This window comes from Malaclemys terrapin, chromosome 8 (assembly GCF_027887155.1).
Source record: "Malaclemys terrapin pileata isolate rMalTer1 chromosome 8, rMalTer1.hap1, whole genome shotgun sequence".
In the NCBI taxonomy this organism is placed as follows: domain Eukaryota; kingdom Metazoa; phylum Chordata; order Testudines; family Emydidae; genus Malaclemys; species Malaclemys terrapin.
Genome location: NC_071512.1, coordinates 28,959,203 through 28,977,288, shown reverse-complemented (window position 1 = coordinate 28,977,288; position 18,086 = coordinate 28,959,203). Strand labels below are relative to the sequence as shown.

Sequence of the window (18,086 nt, the reverse complement as noted above, 5' to 3'; positions counted from 1 at the left end):
GGGCTTTTGGGGGGGGGGGGGTGGAGAAAGTTTTGGGCAGTCAGGGTACAGGTAGGGGGTAGGGTCCTGGGGGGCAGTTGGGGGGGTCCCAGGAAGGGGCAGTCAGGGGACAAGGAGCAGGGGGGTGGGGAGCTGGGAGTTCTGGGGGGGGGCTGTCAGGGGGCAGGAGTGGGGAGAGGGATCGGAGCAGTCAGGGGACAGGGAGCAGAGAGGTTTAGATGGGTTGCGAGTTCTGGGGGGGGCTGTCAGGGGGCAGGGGTGGGGAGAGGGATCGGAGCAGTCAGGGGACAGGGAGCAGAGGGGTTTAGATGGGTCGGGAGTTCTGGGGGGGGCTGTCAGGGGGCAGGGGTGGGGAGAGGGATCGGATCAGTCAGGGGACAGGGAGCAGAGAGGTTTAGATGGGTTGCGAGTTCTGGGGGGGGCTGTCAGGGGGCAGGAGTGGGGAGAGGGATCGGAGCAGTCAGGGGACAGGGAGCAGAGAGGTTTAGATGGGTTGGGAGTTCTGGGGGGGGCTGTCAGGGGGTGGGGAGTGGTTGGATGGGGCGTGGGAGTCCCAGGGGTCTGTCTGGGGGTGGGGGTGTGGATAAGGGTTGGGGCAGTCAGGGGACAAGAGGCAGGGAGGCTTAGATAGGGAGTGGAGTCCTGGGGGGCAGTTAGGGACAGGGGTCCCAGGAGGGGGCAGTCAGGGGACAAGGAACGGGGGGAGGGTTGGGGGTTCTGGGGGGGTGGGAAGTGGGAGGGGCAGGGGCGGGGCTAGGGCGGGGCTCCTCCCGTCCTCTTTTTTGCTTGCTGAAATATGGTAACCCTAGCTTAAACACCTTTTAATGTAATCCTGAATTAGCCTGTAGAACTCATTGACACAAGATATAATTGAGGAAAATTGCTCAGCAGTATTTTAAAAGGTTTGGTCATTTATATGGATAATGAGAACATCTAGAGCATGCGGCTCTGTCAGGGTAATCCTTGGGTGGGCTGCCAGACAGTTTGTTTACATTTGCATGGCCGCTCGCAGCTCCCAGTGGTCGCTGGAAGAGGTGCAGTCAGGCCCAACACTCACACAGATGGACCCAGAGAACAGTAGGAAGTGGGATGAAAGGAAAAAAGAAAATAGGCAGTGTGAGTGGACAGGAAGAAGTGGCTGGAAGACCAGTTATACAGAAAGTGAGGACAGGGAATCTTCATAAAATTGACTGCTCAGCTACAAAGCAGGAGGTAACACTCCAGTCATCATACAGTTGACATAAGATGAACATTTGAATCATTACTAGCTATTGACAATTGTTCCAAGGCCAGAGTTTCAGAAGCAGTCCTTGACTTTGCCTAACTTGAAACATCACATGTAGAATCTTTGGTTGATGTGGACCAGAAACAGCTAGCTCTACACTACTGCTCATCCAGCCCCATTGTAAGGAGTGCTTGTGGATGGATTTGCTTGACAAGTATAATTACACAGCACCCAGGGAACTGCTATGAATGTGAGCACCAAACCATTCCTTGACAGCCCCAGGTTTCAGAGGAGTACAAACTTGGCAGATAGGCACATCTGACCATGTCCCTTTACCCTCCCATTACACGCTGGCAGGCACAGCTGGGGATCTAGCATTAATTACATTTAATTAATTTACATTTTGCTAATCCCCATACTGATCATTTACACACCTGAGGCACTGGTGTCTCTCCTCTTCCGCAGTGATTTAGTAGACCATGATGCAGTGAGATTTCATATAAAGGGACTGCAATACTTTTATAAAATAAATGCTAAAAATGGGAAATGTTTTGAAGACAGATAGCTAGAGAGAACAGGTAAGACACTGCCCTTGATGTAACAGGTCTGTCCTATCAGGAGCTAGCTACAAAGAGTTAACTTTACTCTAAAACAAGTTACAAAACCAGACAGTTTTATTACATATTGTTTTCCTGGTTCTATCGTGATGCTATTTCCCACTTGCTAGACAGTTTAATACTTACAGCTGATCTGAGAGCCCAGTTTGTGTTCCCAAACGTCATGTAGCTGCCTGTATTCCTGCTGGGCCAATTCAAGTCTCTGCTGTTTCACCTGGTAGATCTCTTTCTGAGCAGTAATAGCCTCTTGGGCCAGTATCAGATAGTCCTTCAGCATATGTTCCTGCTCCCGCCGCCATTGCACACGAGGGTCCTCTATCTGTGTGGATTCTTAGCAGAGATAAAAGTCCTTACTCAAAAGATGGACAGGATAATATCACTCAAGAGAAAACAAAGACACGAAGAGAAAAAGTGTGCCTAGCATCACCTCCCCTCACTTATATCAGTATTTAGAAAGTAACTTCCTAATCATTTTTGTCTGTTAAGTGTCTAGCAATCTGCTGATCTAAAATGAAATTGGTTGTGTTGAATTACTTTATAAAAATGATAAATGGTAAAATAATAAGTGCTAGTTTCAGCAAAGATTCTAGTAATACAAAAAGTTACTGTGGAACAATTTCTATTCTTATTAATATTTTTTCAGGGAAAGACAAAAAAAATATTGAGGGCTTGAGAATTTTCACAGATGTGTTCTATTGTAATTTATAAATGCCACTTCACTAACCAAGAATTTTAAGGAAAACATCGTTATAGATACAACACTATCCATGTGACTCCCCTACAGTCACAGCAACAAAGACTACAAAATAAAATGTTTCACAGTGAACGGGACCGGCTCCAGGCACCAGCAAACCAAGCACGTGCTTGGGGCGGCATATTTTCAGGGATGGCATTCCGGCCATCCTTTTTTCTTTTTTTTTTTTTTTTTTTTTTTTTGCTTGGGGTGGCAAAAGCCTAGCGCTGGCCCTGGCAGCAGCTGACAGAAGCGCCCTGGGGCCGCTGCGGTTCGCGTCGGGGAGCAGCGCCCACACCTTATGGCCGGGTGGGTCAGAATGCGGGACACTTGGGCTGGGGGCCGCCCCACAGGGCGCATGGAGCCGCCTGCAGGTGCCGCAGGGCGGATGCCCCCCAGCGCCGCAGCCGGGGCTGGGTGAAGCGGCCTGAGCCATCCAGGGACTGCGGCAGGGTGGCCAGGAGCAGCAGCAGCGGGGCCATAGAGGGGATCGGTGCCTGGGGCGCTGCCGTGCGGGGCCCGCATCCCGCTCTCCCGGGCTCCGCTCCCTCTGCATGTGTAGCTGGAGACATGCAGCATACAGTTTACACATGGCAGTTTAAAGAAGTGAAAGTAATCTGATAACGCACAGCCTGAACATACAAGTTACAATAACAATACAAAACAAAATCCCAAGAGATGCAGCAGTCTAGTTTAGACACAGCCTTTTCCCACAAAAGTTTAATATTGCTACCATTAGTGTAGGCAAGATGTGAGCTGCTGTGGGTCTGAAAAGCTGTTTTAAAATCACTTCTAAAACCGGTGGCTAGTTTCCGCTATCTGAGGCCTGTCGTCTATTCAAGGTGTGGGTGAGGCCATACACTGTTCCAGCAGGACACGAAAGCTGCTGAAGTGTTACGGGTAACCTTAGAGTAGGGACAAGGAGAGGAGCAGTATCTGGAATTCACAGCATCATACAAGCAACAAGAATTTGAAAATCCCAGTGGCAGGGCTCCCAGCTAAATTTTAGCAGTCCAAAACCACTCTGATTCTCAGTGAACCACTCTGCTCTTCCTATTTGGAAAATTCACTTTGCTTTGTGTCGAAAGCCAGAAGGGCCAACTCTTCAACAGAACACCCCAAGGAAACTGTATGAAACTTCCCATGCATGTGACTTGCCCAAGAACATGTAGCAGGTCAGCATTGGAACCAGGATTAGAAACCACAGTCTCCTGATTCCTAATTCCATGCTTAATACATTAAGTCAGAATGCCTCTGAGGAATACTATTTAACCTTAGAATCTTGGAATCCAAGTCAGTAAGTTGGGGATGCATCCGAAGAAGTGGGCTGTAGTCCACGAAAGCTTATGCTCTAATAAATTTGTTAGTCTCTAAGGTGCCACAAGTACTCCTGTTCTTTTTGCGGATACAGACTAACACGGCTGCTACTCTGAAACCTGTCATTAAGCAAGGGCAAATCTGTCTCATCCAGGTAAGTGATACTTGGCAGGGGACTAATTCAGAAGATCAACTATGCAATTGTATAGGGAAACCACAGTCTGTTCTCTCTTGCATCAAAACATTTAACTCATCACAACTAGTAATCAAAGCATTAAGCTACATTCCCCTAGTTGCAGCACTAATTGAGCTCCAGTTACCAAATATGTAATCATGATCAATAAAATTCAGACATAGGGCTCGATTCATCCCAGCTGCTATGAGAAAGTGCCTTGAGATTGTTAGATGAAGAGATTATACAAGCACAAATTACTCTGTAATTTGTTGTTTTTGCTTGTGTCTATCATTCAATTCAGAACTTGTAAGTGAATCATGGTTTGGTTTCATGTTTGAGGAATAAAGGCTCACTTTGTTAGGATCACTGTTTGGCAAGAGAATTTTGGCTTATCTCAAATGAAGCTCTAAAAAGGAAGTATTGCAGTCTGAGAAGTACTAATTTGGGAAGTTCATTAATAATGCACTATGGATATATAATATTCTGGGTATGCAATTCAATTATGTTTACTTTATCTCAGATAGTAGGTTAGAAGTGTTCTCAGCTCATTTCATCTGACTGGTTGCTGGCGTTAGATTTAATTTAGCTCTGTCCTTGGGCGTACTGCTTATAATTAGACTGAAATATTTTAAACCTGCTAACACACTGAAAATTCCTTCCCCTACAGTGCAATATGAAATAGTCCCTGGGGAGTGGTAACACTTCAGTCTCGTCTCCAAATGATTCTGTAAAAGAGCAACACAAAGATGTGTCTGTTGAGCAGCCACAGAAAGTGAACATGGTTTGATCTACTACGGTTATCAATCAAGCTGATTTGGAAAATGGGGGTAGTGATTTTTCTCCCCTCCCCCCAATCAAAATTTGTTGATAAAGTTTCAAGCCAGTTCTAGTTCTGAGTAAGAAGATGCCACCAACATACCTGCAATATTCTTTAAACTGTCTGGTGCCCAGTATCTGTGGGGTTTGCCATCCATGAGAAACCAAAGCTTTTAAGAGTAACAGCGGTCATTTAGGCCTCAATCCTTCAATTAGATTTGCACGAGCAGAACTGCACTGACTTCAATGAGGATATGCCAATGTGAATCAGACTGAAGTATCAGGAGCCCAGTGCAGCTACAGAAAAATATTGTCTAGTCCAGATTTATGGAGAAAGCAGAACAAGTATTTCCAACAAACTTCACTGAATGCCTGCTCTCCACTGAATAAAAATGGCCACCATACTATTTTTTTCTTTTATACCAGTTTATTAATTTAATAGCTGCCTGATAGGCTACTTTATAGAAGTCATACATGTTTACAGTGAAACTGAGTCAGCAAGAACTAGCAGGCTATTTTAAAATTTCTTTATCATGTCTTAAAGACCATGCTAATTAGCAAGATTGGATGGTCAGTGGGAACATTTTCTGGAGTTTTCCCTGTCTGAAGAGTTGCTATGATGAGTTCTTCTCTTAAGAGTCAGTGGTAAGAAATAGCTAGACAAAGCTGATTTGTATTCCTTCTGGAATCCCGCTGGGAAGATTAACAGAGCAACTCCTCTTGCAGTTTAATGACAGAATTGCCTTCAATACCTCTGCCTCTAATATCCCTGTCCAAAGTATTTCTCTGAGCATCTGTTAGCTGTGACAGTCTGAATGAGTCACAGCAAGTTAGTTTATTCCACAAAGCAAGGCCTACTTTTCTCTATATACGCTAGAGTAAAGTGATTTCATTTTTGGGGGGGCAAATCTAATTATTCTTATTCAGGCAGAATCCCACTGAGTCAACCTGGTCCTCTGGCTTCATCTGGAGTTTATGACTAAGTAAAAACAAAAATGCAGGTCAACCCCTCTCTATGGGCAAAACCCCTGAGAGCAGGCTCACAGGGATCACGCCAGAGACTCCCCTTGTGGAGGTCCTCTGTTAATCCATCAAGGCAGAGTTTCCCTATCACCAGAAGAGGTTGTGGGGCTCATTTAGCTCCCAAACCTGGCAAATCCTCAGGATCCACGGGAGTCTGAGCCATTCATGCCTCAGGATTACCTTTGGTCCCCCAGCACCCTGGTAACAAGGATTCTTGGAAAGGCAAGTTCCAGGCTATATACTGTTTTCTAGTAAGTCTCTGTAGGATTGGACCAAGGAGGAACGGAATATGTTCACCTGAAGGCCAACACTCCTTACCCTCTCCCATGAACTCATCCTGCTGGCCTGCTCAATCTCCTTCCCCTCTCCGGTACACCCAGTAATTAGCATGTTAGGAATGGAGGTATGTGTGAGGCAGGGAGGAGGAAGTGCTGGAGAGTTATTTTCTCCCCAACAAGCACTCCCACATGAGATGAGTGAGTTCCAAGCACAGAAGGTTTGTTCCATTTGTGGATATGGGCAGCAGAGGGAGCAATCCATACCTAATTAAACTGAGTAAGGACTTGAGGATTCAGCCCTTATCTTGTGGGAGCATGAATGTTAGTGTTCAAAGTCTTGGAGAATGCATTGGCAAAACAACTAGCTTATGGACACAGAACTTCAGACGTTGTCTTGTGATTCAGAACTGACTCATGAGCATTCCACTCAATTCCCTACTCTGCCACTCTTCCTATTTGATTTTAGGCAAGGCTCTAAGACCTCTGCACCTCAGTATCCTCAGCTATACAATGGCTAATAGTCACTGGCTCACAGGGGTGTTGCTAAAGTAAACACAGTGTTTGTGGGTCCCTCAGACACTGTAATGATGGGGGCCATACAAGTACAAGATAAAATATTCAGGTCACTTTCAGAAGTGAAATGGGGCACCTGATATTTGCACTGAATTTTATTCACTTTATATCTGAATCTTATGCAGGGTTAGGTTGGGTAACTATTATTTTTGGCAGAAATAAAAAGTACCTATACTTGTTTTATTTTTAATACACAAAAATATCATCATACAGTATTTACTTGCAATTTGTCTCAAGTTTATTCTCATGGAAGGCAGCAAGTAAGAAACAGGTTAAATTTTCAGCAGTTTTCTGAATAAGCATATTTGTGTATATAAGAACATGTATTTTTCCTGTGAAAATTGGGTAACACTGCAACACCTGCAAATCAGGTAATTGCAGGCATGTTGCCCACCTAGAATTATCCATATATTTTGCCCAGAAAACTAATCACAAGTTTTGCAGACATATTTTCAGGCCAGCTAAAAATTTGAGACGCATGGTCCAACAAAACAGCTGAGCAATTTATCAGCTGCTTACATACATCTTAAGGCATACAAAACTAACCTGTTTTATTTCAATGAACACCAGAAATTAATTTTTTTGCCACAAAATGTTGTTTTCAAGTTCTCTGCTGAAGTCCTAGGGGGGAAGAAGTCCTCTCCCACCCCTCATTTACTAGCTTCAGTGCAGTTCTTTCCCTCACTACTGTCTTTTAGAACAATCTCTCTTCTGATGTGCATCGTAGAAATTTAACTATGAAAGGGTCTGGACGTTGCACTGTGGTGGGTTTTTGGACGATTGATTGGAACAGTCTTCTCCAAAAAAAAAAATCTGTCAAGTCACATCTGTTTCTTGGATGAGTTCTATCAAGTCTCCCCCTGCACCACCCTATCACCAGAGTTGGAGCTTCTCCTTAGCCCTGCCATTCACTTTAGTTGTCATTCCTATGCCAGCCACCTGGGCCCATATAACTTGTAATCTTTTGGGAACATTTGATCATGCACAGTAGCTGAATCTCAAACACAAACTGCTGTACCCAGCACCAGAATGAGAACTATATTTTAAACAGAAAACCTGATCTGGGTATCTAGAAGCTGCTATGATACCCCCCCCCCCCCCAAAAAAAAATTACGTGCACTGAAATCCTGTGTCATAGCAGCAGCAGTGCACAAAGCTGTCAATAACTGCCTGTCACCATTTCCATTATAACATTGTGACTCAAAACACATACAGACAAGAAGATGACCATACCCCTATTAAGGTTGATCTTATTTACACTCTCATTAAAAGGGATAATTATGTGACTGGGAAAATGGCTTGCTCTCTTACCATACTCTAAATAACAATAGTGTGGAGCAAATGAAGTTTATTTCTTTGCAAGAGCTATGCCTTTTAGGGGTCTGATTCTAATACAGCTCAAAAACAAACTTACAATGACATTTCATATCAGCAGCCTTTGTAATATGTATCCAGCTACCGTACTTTGAAATAAATATGCATGTTTGCACTCAATTTCTCTGAAAGCCGTCTAAGCTTTTTGTAATGCACAATGCTTTGGGCCCATGGAGCAGCCTTATCAAGAGGGCATCCAGTGGCTTAGCCTCTTAGTGCTGAGAATGAAACTGCATGAAAACTTACAAATATTAACAATCTCAAGATGGTGTACCATTTATTATATTCCAAATCTACTTTACTAAAACTTTTGCTTCTGAAGAGAGACTGAAGAGCTGTATTAAGCAAACACCTCCCCCATACACTTACAGAACTCCTAGAAGTATTTAGAGACAATGGGTGAAATTCAGCCATGTGCGGAGGCCAGCATAAGGTCTTTGCACCATTTAAGTGCTTTGAGCTGTCCTTCTGCACGGGGGTGAATTTCATCCAGAGAGTGGACCGCTGTCCTCACCACCCAGGTCTTTTAGCAACTTGGCCTTTTCATCAGGTGGGGAGTGATAACCCATTCAAAGCAGATAGAGGATGATGAACTGCAGAAGCCCAATTCTCCCCTTCACACTATGAATGCAACTCCTAAGGAGATATTTGCATCCTGCAAGAGGGAGAATCCAGCTTCTGGAGATTTAGGTCTTCTGGGTGGAGTCAAGGTGCAAGGAGTGGTCTATTTGTGGTGATCATGTTGTTTCGCCATTGGAGCTTATTAGGGTTACCATTTGTCCGGATTTACCCGGACATGTCCTCCTTTTTGTGCTAAAAATAGCATCCGGGGGGAATTTGTAAATAACTCAAAATGTCCGGGATTTCCCCCCTCCCCCGGCAGAGCAGAGCGAGCGGCTGGGAGGGCTGCAGGAAAGTCCCGGGCTGGACTTCAGAGCAGCTGTAGAGGAGCAGGATCCGCCCTGCATTCTGAGCCGGCAGCTCTCCCCTGCAGCCCGGCTCCGGCAGCACTGTGCAGGGCCAGGGACCGGGTTTTGTGTTGCGCTGGGGAGCGCAGCCACGTGTCCGGCTCGCACAGAGCCCAACACCCTGTTCTGAGCAGCAGGGTAAGGGGGCCAGGGGGCAGGAGAAGGGGCAGGGAGGTTCTGGAGGGGGCAGTCAAGAAATGGGGGGGGGGTCGGGAGTTTGGGGGGGGCTTTTTGGGGGGAGTGGAGAAAGTTTTGGGCAGTCAGGGTACAGGTAGGGTCCTGGGGGGCAGTTGGGGGGGTCTTAGGAGGGGGCACTTAGGGGACAAGGAACAGGGAGTCTTAGGTAGGGGGTGGGGTTCTGGAGGGCAGTTAGGAGCAGGGGTCCCAGGAGGGGGCAGTCAGGGGACAAGGAGTGGGGGGGTGAGGGGCTGGGAGTTCTGGGGGGGGCTGTCAGGGGGCAGGAGTGGGGAGAGGGATCGGAGCAGTCAGGGGACAGGGAGCAGAGGGGTTTAGATGTGTTGGGAGTTCTGGGGGGGGGCTGTCAGGGGGTGGGGAGTGGTTGGATGGGGCGTGGGAGTCCCAGGGGTCTGTCTGGGGTGGGGGTGTGGATAAGGGTTGGGGCAGTCAGGGGACAAGAGGCAGGGAGGCTTAGATAGGGGGTGGAGTCCTGGGGGGCAGTTAGGGCCAGGGGTCCCAGGAGGGGGCAGTCAGAGGACAAGGAACGGGGGGAGGGTTGGGGGTTCTCGGGGGGCGGGAAGTGGGAGGGGCAGGGGCGGGGCTAGGGCGGGGCTCCTCCCGTCCTCTTTTTTGCTTGCTGAAATATGGTAACCCTAAGCTTATTTCTAATATGCTATGATAATGTGTGCATAATGAATCAATAAATAAGTGGGCTATACACAATAATGTATTGCAGAACATATATCACTTACGGGTATTGTGGTCTACATAATAAACTCCAACTTGAGGGTCATAAGCTTCTTCCCATCCTAATGGCAATTCATCACTAATGCAGTCAGCAAAGGTTAGTGGTTTAGTATACCTGAAATGCAAAAAAAAAAAAAAAAAAAAAAAAAAAATTGATTTTACACACTAAATTTCCAGCTAAGTGCTTAAAAAATATATTAGCCCTTCTTGAAAAGATTCAATGGGAAAATAATGGAAGCCTACATTTTAAAGGTTTCATTTTTTTAGTGATCATCCACAAGTTGTTCTTTCTGTCTAAATTAACAGCAAGATTAATTCACTTTCTGACAAAATTCCCAGCCCTAGTCTGGTTCAGCCAGTACTCATTCAACAGGAGAACATTAAGAACTTTGCCAGAAACAGTTCTGCTCCCATAATTGAAAGACTGAAGACTCTTTGCGGGCGAGTCATGCATCAAAAAAAAAAAAAAAAAAAAAATGCAGACAAGTAGGAGCAAGATGAGAAGTGTGATTTACAAAAAAGTGTGAATAGTTAAAGCTGCATAATCAATAGTAAGGAGGAAAGGAATGTGGGACCATTTGCCATATGATGCCAGTCATTGCATGGCAATCAATTTGGTTTTATGAATGACATTAAATTAGCTTAGTTTTACAAAAATGTGTAATACAACTAATTGAAAATTGAAGTTCTTTTTATTCTTTTAAGGTGACAAATCTAAGGAACTGTCCGAGACTGAGATGTCAATAGAAATTTTGGAACAAATTGATAAATTAAACAGTAGTAAGTCACCAGGACCAGATGGTATTCACCCCAAGAGTTCTGAAGAAACTCAAATATGAAACTGCAGAACTACTAACTGTGGTATGTAACCTATTGCTTAAAATTGACCTCTGTACCAGATGACTGGAGAATAGCTAATGTAATGCCAATTTTTAAAAAAGGCTCTAGAGGTAATACTAGCGATTACAGTATCGATATATACAATATCCCCACGATATGTTGAGGAAGAGTCAACCTGGCTTTTGTAAAAGGAAATCATGCCTCACCAATATATTAAACTTCTTTGAGGGTATCAACTAGCATATGAACAAAGATGATCCAGTGAATATAGTGTACTTGGACTTTCAGAAAGCCTTTGACAAGGTCCCATACCAAAGGTTCTTAAGCAAAGTAAGGAGTCATGGGATAAGAGGGAAAGTTCTCTCATGGATCAGTAGCTGGTTAAAATATAACAGGAAACAAAGGACAGGTAAAAATGGTCAGATTTCATAATGGAGAGAGATAAATAGCAGAGTCCCCCAAGGATATGTACTGGGGCCTGTGCTGTTCAAAATATTCATAAATGATCTGGAAAACAGGGTGAACAGTGAAATGGCAAAATCTGCAGATGATACAAAATTATTCAAGATAGTTAAGTCCAAAGCAGACTGCGAAGAGTCACAAAGGGAGCTCACTAAATTGGATGACTGGGCAACAAAATGGCAGATGAAATTCAGTGTTGATAAATGAAAAGTAATGCATGCCTGAAAACATAATCCCAACTATACATACAAAATGAAGGGGTCTAAATTAGCTGTTATCACTCAAGAAAGAGATCTGAGAGTCAATGCGGGTAGTTCTTTGAAAACATCTGCTCAATGTGCAGCAGCAGTAAAAAAAGAAATAATGTTAGGAACCATCAGGAAAGAGATAGACAATATAAATTCATTGTTCACCCACACCTTGAGTACTCTGTGCAGTTCTGGTTGCCCCATCTCAAAAAAGATACATTAGAACTGGAGTAGAGAGAAGGGCAACAAAAATGATTAGGGGTTTGAAACGGGTTCTAGATGAGGAGAGATTAAAAAGACTGGGACTGTTCAGTTTAGAAAACAGACAGTTAAGGAGGGATATGACAGAGGTCTATAAGATCATGAATGGTATTGAGAAAGTGATCAGCAAAGTGTTATTTACCACTTCACATAACACAAGAACTGGGAGTCACCCAATTACAATAATAGGCAGCAGGTTTAAAGCAAACACAAGGCAGTATTTTTTCATAAAATGCATAGTCAACCTGTGGAACTCATTGCCACGGGATGTTGAGAAGGCCAAAAATATAACTGGGTTCAAAAAAGAATTAGAGAATTTAATGGAAGATAGGTCCATCCATAGTTATTAGCCTAGGTGATCTGGGACACAACTTCCTGTGCTGGGTATCCCTAACTTTCAACTGCCAAAAGCTGGGATTGGACAACAGGGGATGGATCACTCAAAACTGCCCTGTTCTCTTCATTCCCTCTGAAGCATCTGACACTGGTCACCGTCAGAAGCAGGATACTGAGATAAATGGACCATTGGTCTAGTCCAGTATGGCCGTTCTAAGGTACTTCAATAAGAACTATTCTGACTAGTTTTTCTAGTAGAGTCTATCTGTGATCTATCCTCAAGTACAGTTATTGTCAGAAAAGCAGCTATATAGAGAACGCACCCAACACACCTACTCCCTGAAAACATTTAGAGTCAGTTCTACTGATTTTAGTCACTGAAGTTATTCGTACTGCATTTTACACCTGTTGCTCTGCAGAGCTAGCAGGGAGACTGAGCTGGATTCTATTCTGGCTCACACATTAACAGATATATTAACTATATTCCTATGACATAACTTTTATTACTGGTGAGAGACACGAGCCTGGATAAATCCAGCATGGCTTTCAGATCCAAGGGCAAGTTTGCAAGGCTGGCTAGATAGGTAACATCTTTACTTGTAAACTGAGCAAATTTAATCTAGAATCACTGAGTAACAGACAAGGAACAACACTTCTCTCATCCTGGATATGTTTACTTTTCAGAATAGAGCAGCACTTTAGAACAAATAGGCATTTTTATGTGCCTGGTAAAACGAACATTTAAAATATGTTTGACAAGGAAAAAAATACAGTTTGTTTCTGTCTGGATCTCACAGGTTTCCAGATCCCGAACCTTGATCCCATATAAAAGCTATGTAAGACAACAAGAAGGTCTCTAAACCTAATCTCTGTTGCATTTTAGTTTAACCTTATTAGATGTGTTCCCTTGAAACAGTTAGTCTGCTATAGCAAATTGTTAAATATGTTCCCCTAGCAAAACTCAAAGTGTGCAAATAGATTTCAAGTATTCACATCAGTAAAGGATTGCTATAAATCACCATGTAAATAGCTGTAAAATTCTATTACAAATATTTTAAAACAAAGAAATATGTCCAAAGAGCATCTTTATGAGATTATCAATATGCGATTTTATTCTCCTAACCTTATGGCTTCAGTGTTGTAGCTCTGGGTCAAGTTATTTTATTTCTGAAACATACATGTTTACCCAGAAGCTTTTATGGTGTTTCAGCAGTCCATTAGCAACTGGAGTATCTCACCAAGTTATAACTCCATAGTCATAGCTAGCACATCACTATAATTTCCTATCCACAAAGAGAGGGAGGATAGAAATGGCATATTCTTTCCAAAATAAACTGTCTCCCACATATAATTATATTCACCTGGACTTCAAAAATGTTTAGATAAGTCATAAGACATACTATCTAATCAGATTTTTGGAAGCTAATCGCTTTAGGACACATCAGCCCTCTCAGCATGGGCAGAGACAAAAAGCTGGCAAAACTAAGGGCCATTGAGGAGAAAAAGCACCAAATTCTGTGGCATGGTACCCTCCCCCACACACAGGGATTGGCCAGGGGGCCAACCACTCTGCACCATCATTTGCCCCCTCCAGTGTTATTTTACCTCCACTGCAGCTCACTGTACTTGCCATCCTTCTCCAGGCTGCAGAACTTCCATTACTGGGAGGGACCTAAGCCAATGGGTTAAACCATCTGGCGATATGATTCTCACAGGAAGTATGCTACTAAGGCCTGGAGGAAGTTGAGAGCCAGCATGGAAATAAGGCCTGCACATAGAGGGCCCTGGCCTCCATGGATCTTGGGTGAGATTTTGGCAACAAACCCCATTACTTCTGCCCACAAGGACAGTCCACCCCCAAATGAGAGAATGTAAAGGAAGTTTCCGTTTCCTAGGCAGAAACAGCACATGCAGGCAAGGGCATGGCCTTCTGAAACATTTAAAACACAAAGGTTTCAGACTATCCCCATTCAGTCACTGAGTTGAACCTCCAGCAGCATATTCAGAGTAAATCTAGAATTTTTTCTTTCTTTATTGGTTTCCTCAATAAACTTTGCAGTGTTTAACAAATAACCTTTTACCAACCTGCAAGATGAACCAAAAAAGATCAGTTTAATAAAAAAAAAAGAAAAACAGAAATGTTTTGCTGAAACAAAACTATTTTATTCCTTTAAAATAACCTGTTTGATTTCTGTGATGTTTCTATACAACAGTTTTCCTATTCATTTTTATTATGTGTTTTGCTTTACAATATTACACTACTCTGCACTTCATGGCTCATTTGCTTTGTGTATGTTTTCTTTTCCCAGCACGGATCCAATCTTGCATTCCTTGGGCACCAAAAATTCAGATTAGATTTGGATATTAGATTTGAATATCAATTATTCATTAAATGAATAACAAAATTTAATACACATATGCACCAGAGGCTTAGCAATGGGTGGGTCTGGTGGGCCGCGGCCCATGCACTTAGCATCCATGCACGCCGCAGCAGGAGGAGGAGGAGGAGGGTTGCCGGCTGGCCTGCCCAGTAGCAACGATCATCAAAAACATAGGCCTGCTGCCTTGGGGATCCGGCCCCAGCGTGGGCGGTGTGATGGGGACAGGTTCCGGGAGCCGTGCACGCTGGAGAGCGGCATCCCCTCCCAGAGACAGGTGCATGTGCGGGGCCCCTGGGTAGAGCATCCATTGTCCCCCGCAAGGCTGGCTGGACTAGAAGGGGAGGGCAGAGGCGGGGTCCCCCGATCCTTCCTACTCTCCCTCCTCCTGCCCTCTGTCGTTGCCCACCCAAATGCCCCATGCACAGATATGCCACTGATATGCACAGAAGCTCACACCAACAAACATCAGCAGATTTAAGCAAAATTCCCTAGAATTCACTCAAGGCCCAAGATTCCATTTGAACCCTGAACATTGGGCCATGTACAGTTCCTTAAAATGGGATAAGTTTAGTGTAGCTACAGTAGGGTTACCATATTTAGTGCCTCCGAAAGGAGGACACTCCACGGGGCCCCGCCCCAGCCCCGCCCACGCCCCAACTCCGCCCCCTCCCCAAAGTCTCCTCCCCCTCCCCTGCTTCCCGCGAACATTTGATTCGCGGGAAGCCTGAAGCAGGTAATGGGGGTGTGGGGGGAGGAGGCGCGGCCCAGGAGGTCCAAATTAGAGCAGCCCCAGAGCTGCCCTAGCCTTGCCTTGGCCCTCAGCAGCAGACAATACTGAGAGGTCCAACCAGCATTCCCTCTCTCCCAACACAGGGATTAATCTGGCCCCAAAGACCCAGTCTTGCAGCCCTCACTAGGGCAAAATTCCCACTGAAGACGAAGATGCTGTTAATCAAAATACAGCATCTAATAATGTTGGGTTTCTCTGAACAGGATTAATACAGCATAATATGATGAAAGGTTGTAGCAATGTGACAATGGAGATGTTCATATACTACTCTGTGAACCCCACTTTAGATATACAAAAGCATTTGTCAGGATCCTCCAGTTCCAGTACTCAATATGAACATCACATTTTACTTAAACATTTATGGCTGACAAATTAACCCAGGAAAAATCATCTCAACAGAAGCTAGTACTCTCTCTTCTCAAATAGAAACCCTGTAAAATAATTGTGACAGTATTTAACATACCTGTCACCTTTTAGAAAGATTTATAATCATGGGACAAAAACAGAGGCTACTCCCCACCTCACCCTTTTCTTAGCTCAGCATCCCACCTTCACTGCCCCACCTGTACAGAACAGGTGTGAAGAATTTCCTGTGAAAGAAGAAGTCAGCATGATCTGTTGGCTCCTCTCTGTTCTCATAGGTTTACGGCTCTTTGCACCCCCTCCAATCCCTTGGTCCACAATCCAGAGATGAGCAAGAGAGCAGCATAGGATCCTAAAAGTCACATTTTAAAACATAAACTACAAGCTTAATTATTCTTCTCATTCAAGCTTAAACAAGAAATTGAGTTGGCCTTTCCTTATTGCCTTGGGTAATTCACATGCATGTTTGCCATAATTCAGATTGCACAACGAGTCTCAGAATGGCACTCCTTTACCTCCAGGCTCTGAGAGAGTGTTCACACGGTTACTAAGCAGACACAGTTCCCCTTTTAAATAGTGACAATCAAGGTAGGTATTCCTTTAAAAGAATGATGCTCTAGGAGGCTACACTCCTATTCTGTTCTATCAAGAATTAAAAAGTTTCCCTGGATTTATTTATGGCTGAAATAATAAGTTTGAAAGGTGACCCATTTCCTAAATTGTTCACTGCACGCTTATTTTCTGGTAATTTACCCCATAATGGCTGAATATGAAAGCCTCTAGCAGATGGGCTCCCATCTCCATACAGGTTTGGGAAACACGTGGAAGAAGAGTATCAGAGGGGTAGCCGTGTTAGTCTGGATCTGTAAAAAGCACAAAGAGTCCTGTGGCACCTTAAAGACTAATAGATGTATTGGAGCATAAGCTTTCCTAGGTGAATGCCCACTTTGTCATTTACCCACGAAAGCTTATGCTCCAATACATGTGAAAGAATGATATTACTGGATGTTTTATTAGGGCCATTGTGTATTATTATATTTCTTTGTTCCTCCTGGGTGGGTGGTTTTCTCTGCTCAATCCAAACCAATGCAAAAGAGGCTTTTTCACCACTGGAATTCGATTCATTATGGATGATAAGCAGAACACTTGCTTAGTGACAATTCAGAACCTGGAGGAAGTCAAATCATTTTATCAATAAACTTCAATTATCTGTGAAAACTATGTTTAGCACTCAAAAAAAAACAGAGTCACTCATTACTATTAGAAGGCTCACAGCAACCTCAAAATAGTCTTTCCAGTGGTTTACTTGATTAGTAATACAGGCTTAATATAACAAATAGGTTTTAAAGCAATGATTATTTAGCAACTTGCTTATATCATGCATAACAAGCTCAACATCTAAACATGATCTTACAATACTCATACACGGTTCTAGAGCCTGGATGCACTATTTTCTATCAAATATAAGAATGTATTTAATTAGAAGAAGCTTGAAACCCTGACTCCCTGTCTCTTATTCCAACGACTGCCATTGTCTTGTTATATTACTTTAGGCAAGTGACCTGAATTTGTATCCCTCAGTTTCTCCACCTATGAAATGGGTATACTACTAAATGCTGTACCGACCACACAAGGGTGCTACCAGGCTTAATTAATGCTTGTAAGGTGCTTTAGATTCTCCAGTGGAATGTGTCCTGCAAGTGCAAAGTATATCTTACCATTTAAATTTCTACTATGCACACTCGAGGGACCTCAGCAGCAAACTTCTGAATTGTACTCCAAAGTTCAGGGGGTGATTGGATATAAGGTTTTGGGTCAACCTATTTTTTAAATCAGGGGTAAGCTACAGTTCATACCTTTCCCAGAGTCCAGGATGTTTGGACTGGGGGTTTTGTTCAGGTCTGAGTCCAACAAACAGGTGGGGTCCCGCAGGGATCTTTTCTGGGTCCAGTTCTGTTCAATATTTTCATCAAAGATTTAGATAATGACAGAGAGTACACTCAAAGTTTGTGGATAATACCAAGCTGGGAGGGGTTGCAAATGCTTTGGAGGACAGGGTAAAATTCAGAAGTGTCCTGGACAAACTGGAGAAATGGCCTGAAGTAAACAGGATGAAATTTAATAAGGTCAATTGCAAAGTACTCCACTTAGGAAGAAATAATAGGTTGCATGCATATAAAATGGGAAATGACTGCCTAGGAAGGAGTACTGTGGAAAGGAATCTAGGGCTTATGGTGGATCACAAGCTAAATATGAGTCAACAGTGTAACACTGTTGCAAAAAAAGCAAACATAATTCTGGGATGTATTAGCAGGAGTGTTGTAAGCAAGACACGAGAAGTAATTCTTCCACTCTACTCCACGCTAACTAGGCCTCAGTTGG

The 18,086-nt window shown here is 43.8% G+C and overlaps 1 protein-coding gene across 2 annotated transcripts in view; it reads right to left on the bottom strand.

Moving 5' to 3' along the window:
- Window positions 1–18,086, bottom strand: part of WWC1 (WW and C2 domain containing 1) — a 159,717-nt gene that overhangs the window by 69,275 nt on the left and 72,356 nt on the right. The window contains exons 2-3 of one of the 2 annotated variants that reach the window (XM_054036718.1): window positions 10,029–10,138; window positions 1,969–2,172 (exon numbers count right to left, since the gene is read on the bottom strand). In XM_054036718.1, the coding sequence (XP_053892693.1) occupies window positions 1,969–2,172; window positions 10,029–10,138 (314 nt within the window). The remainder of the gene's footprint in view (window positions 1–1,968; window positions 2,173–10,028; window positions 10,139–18,086) is intronic. The other variant, XM_054036719.1, reaches the window with a different exon arrangement.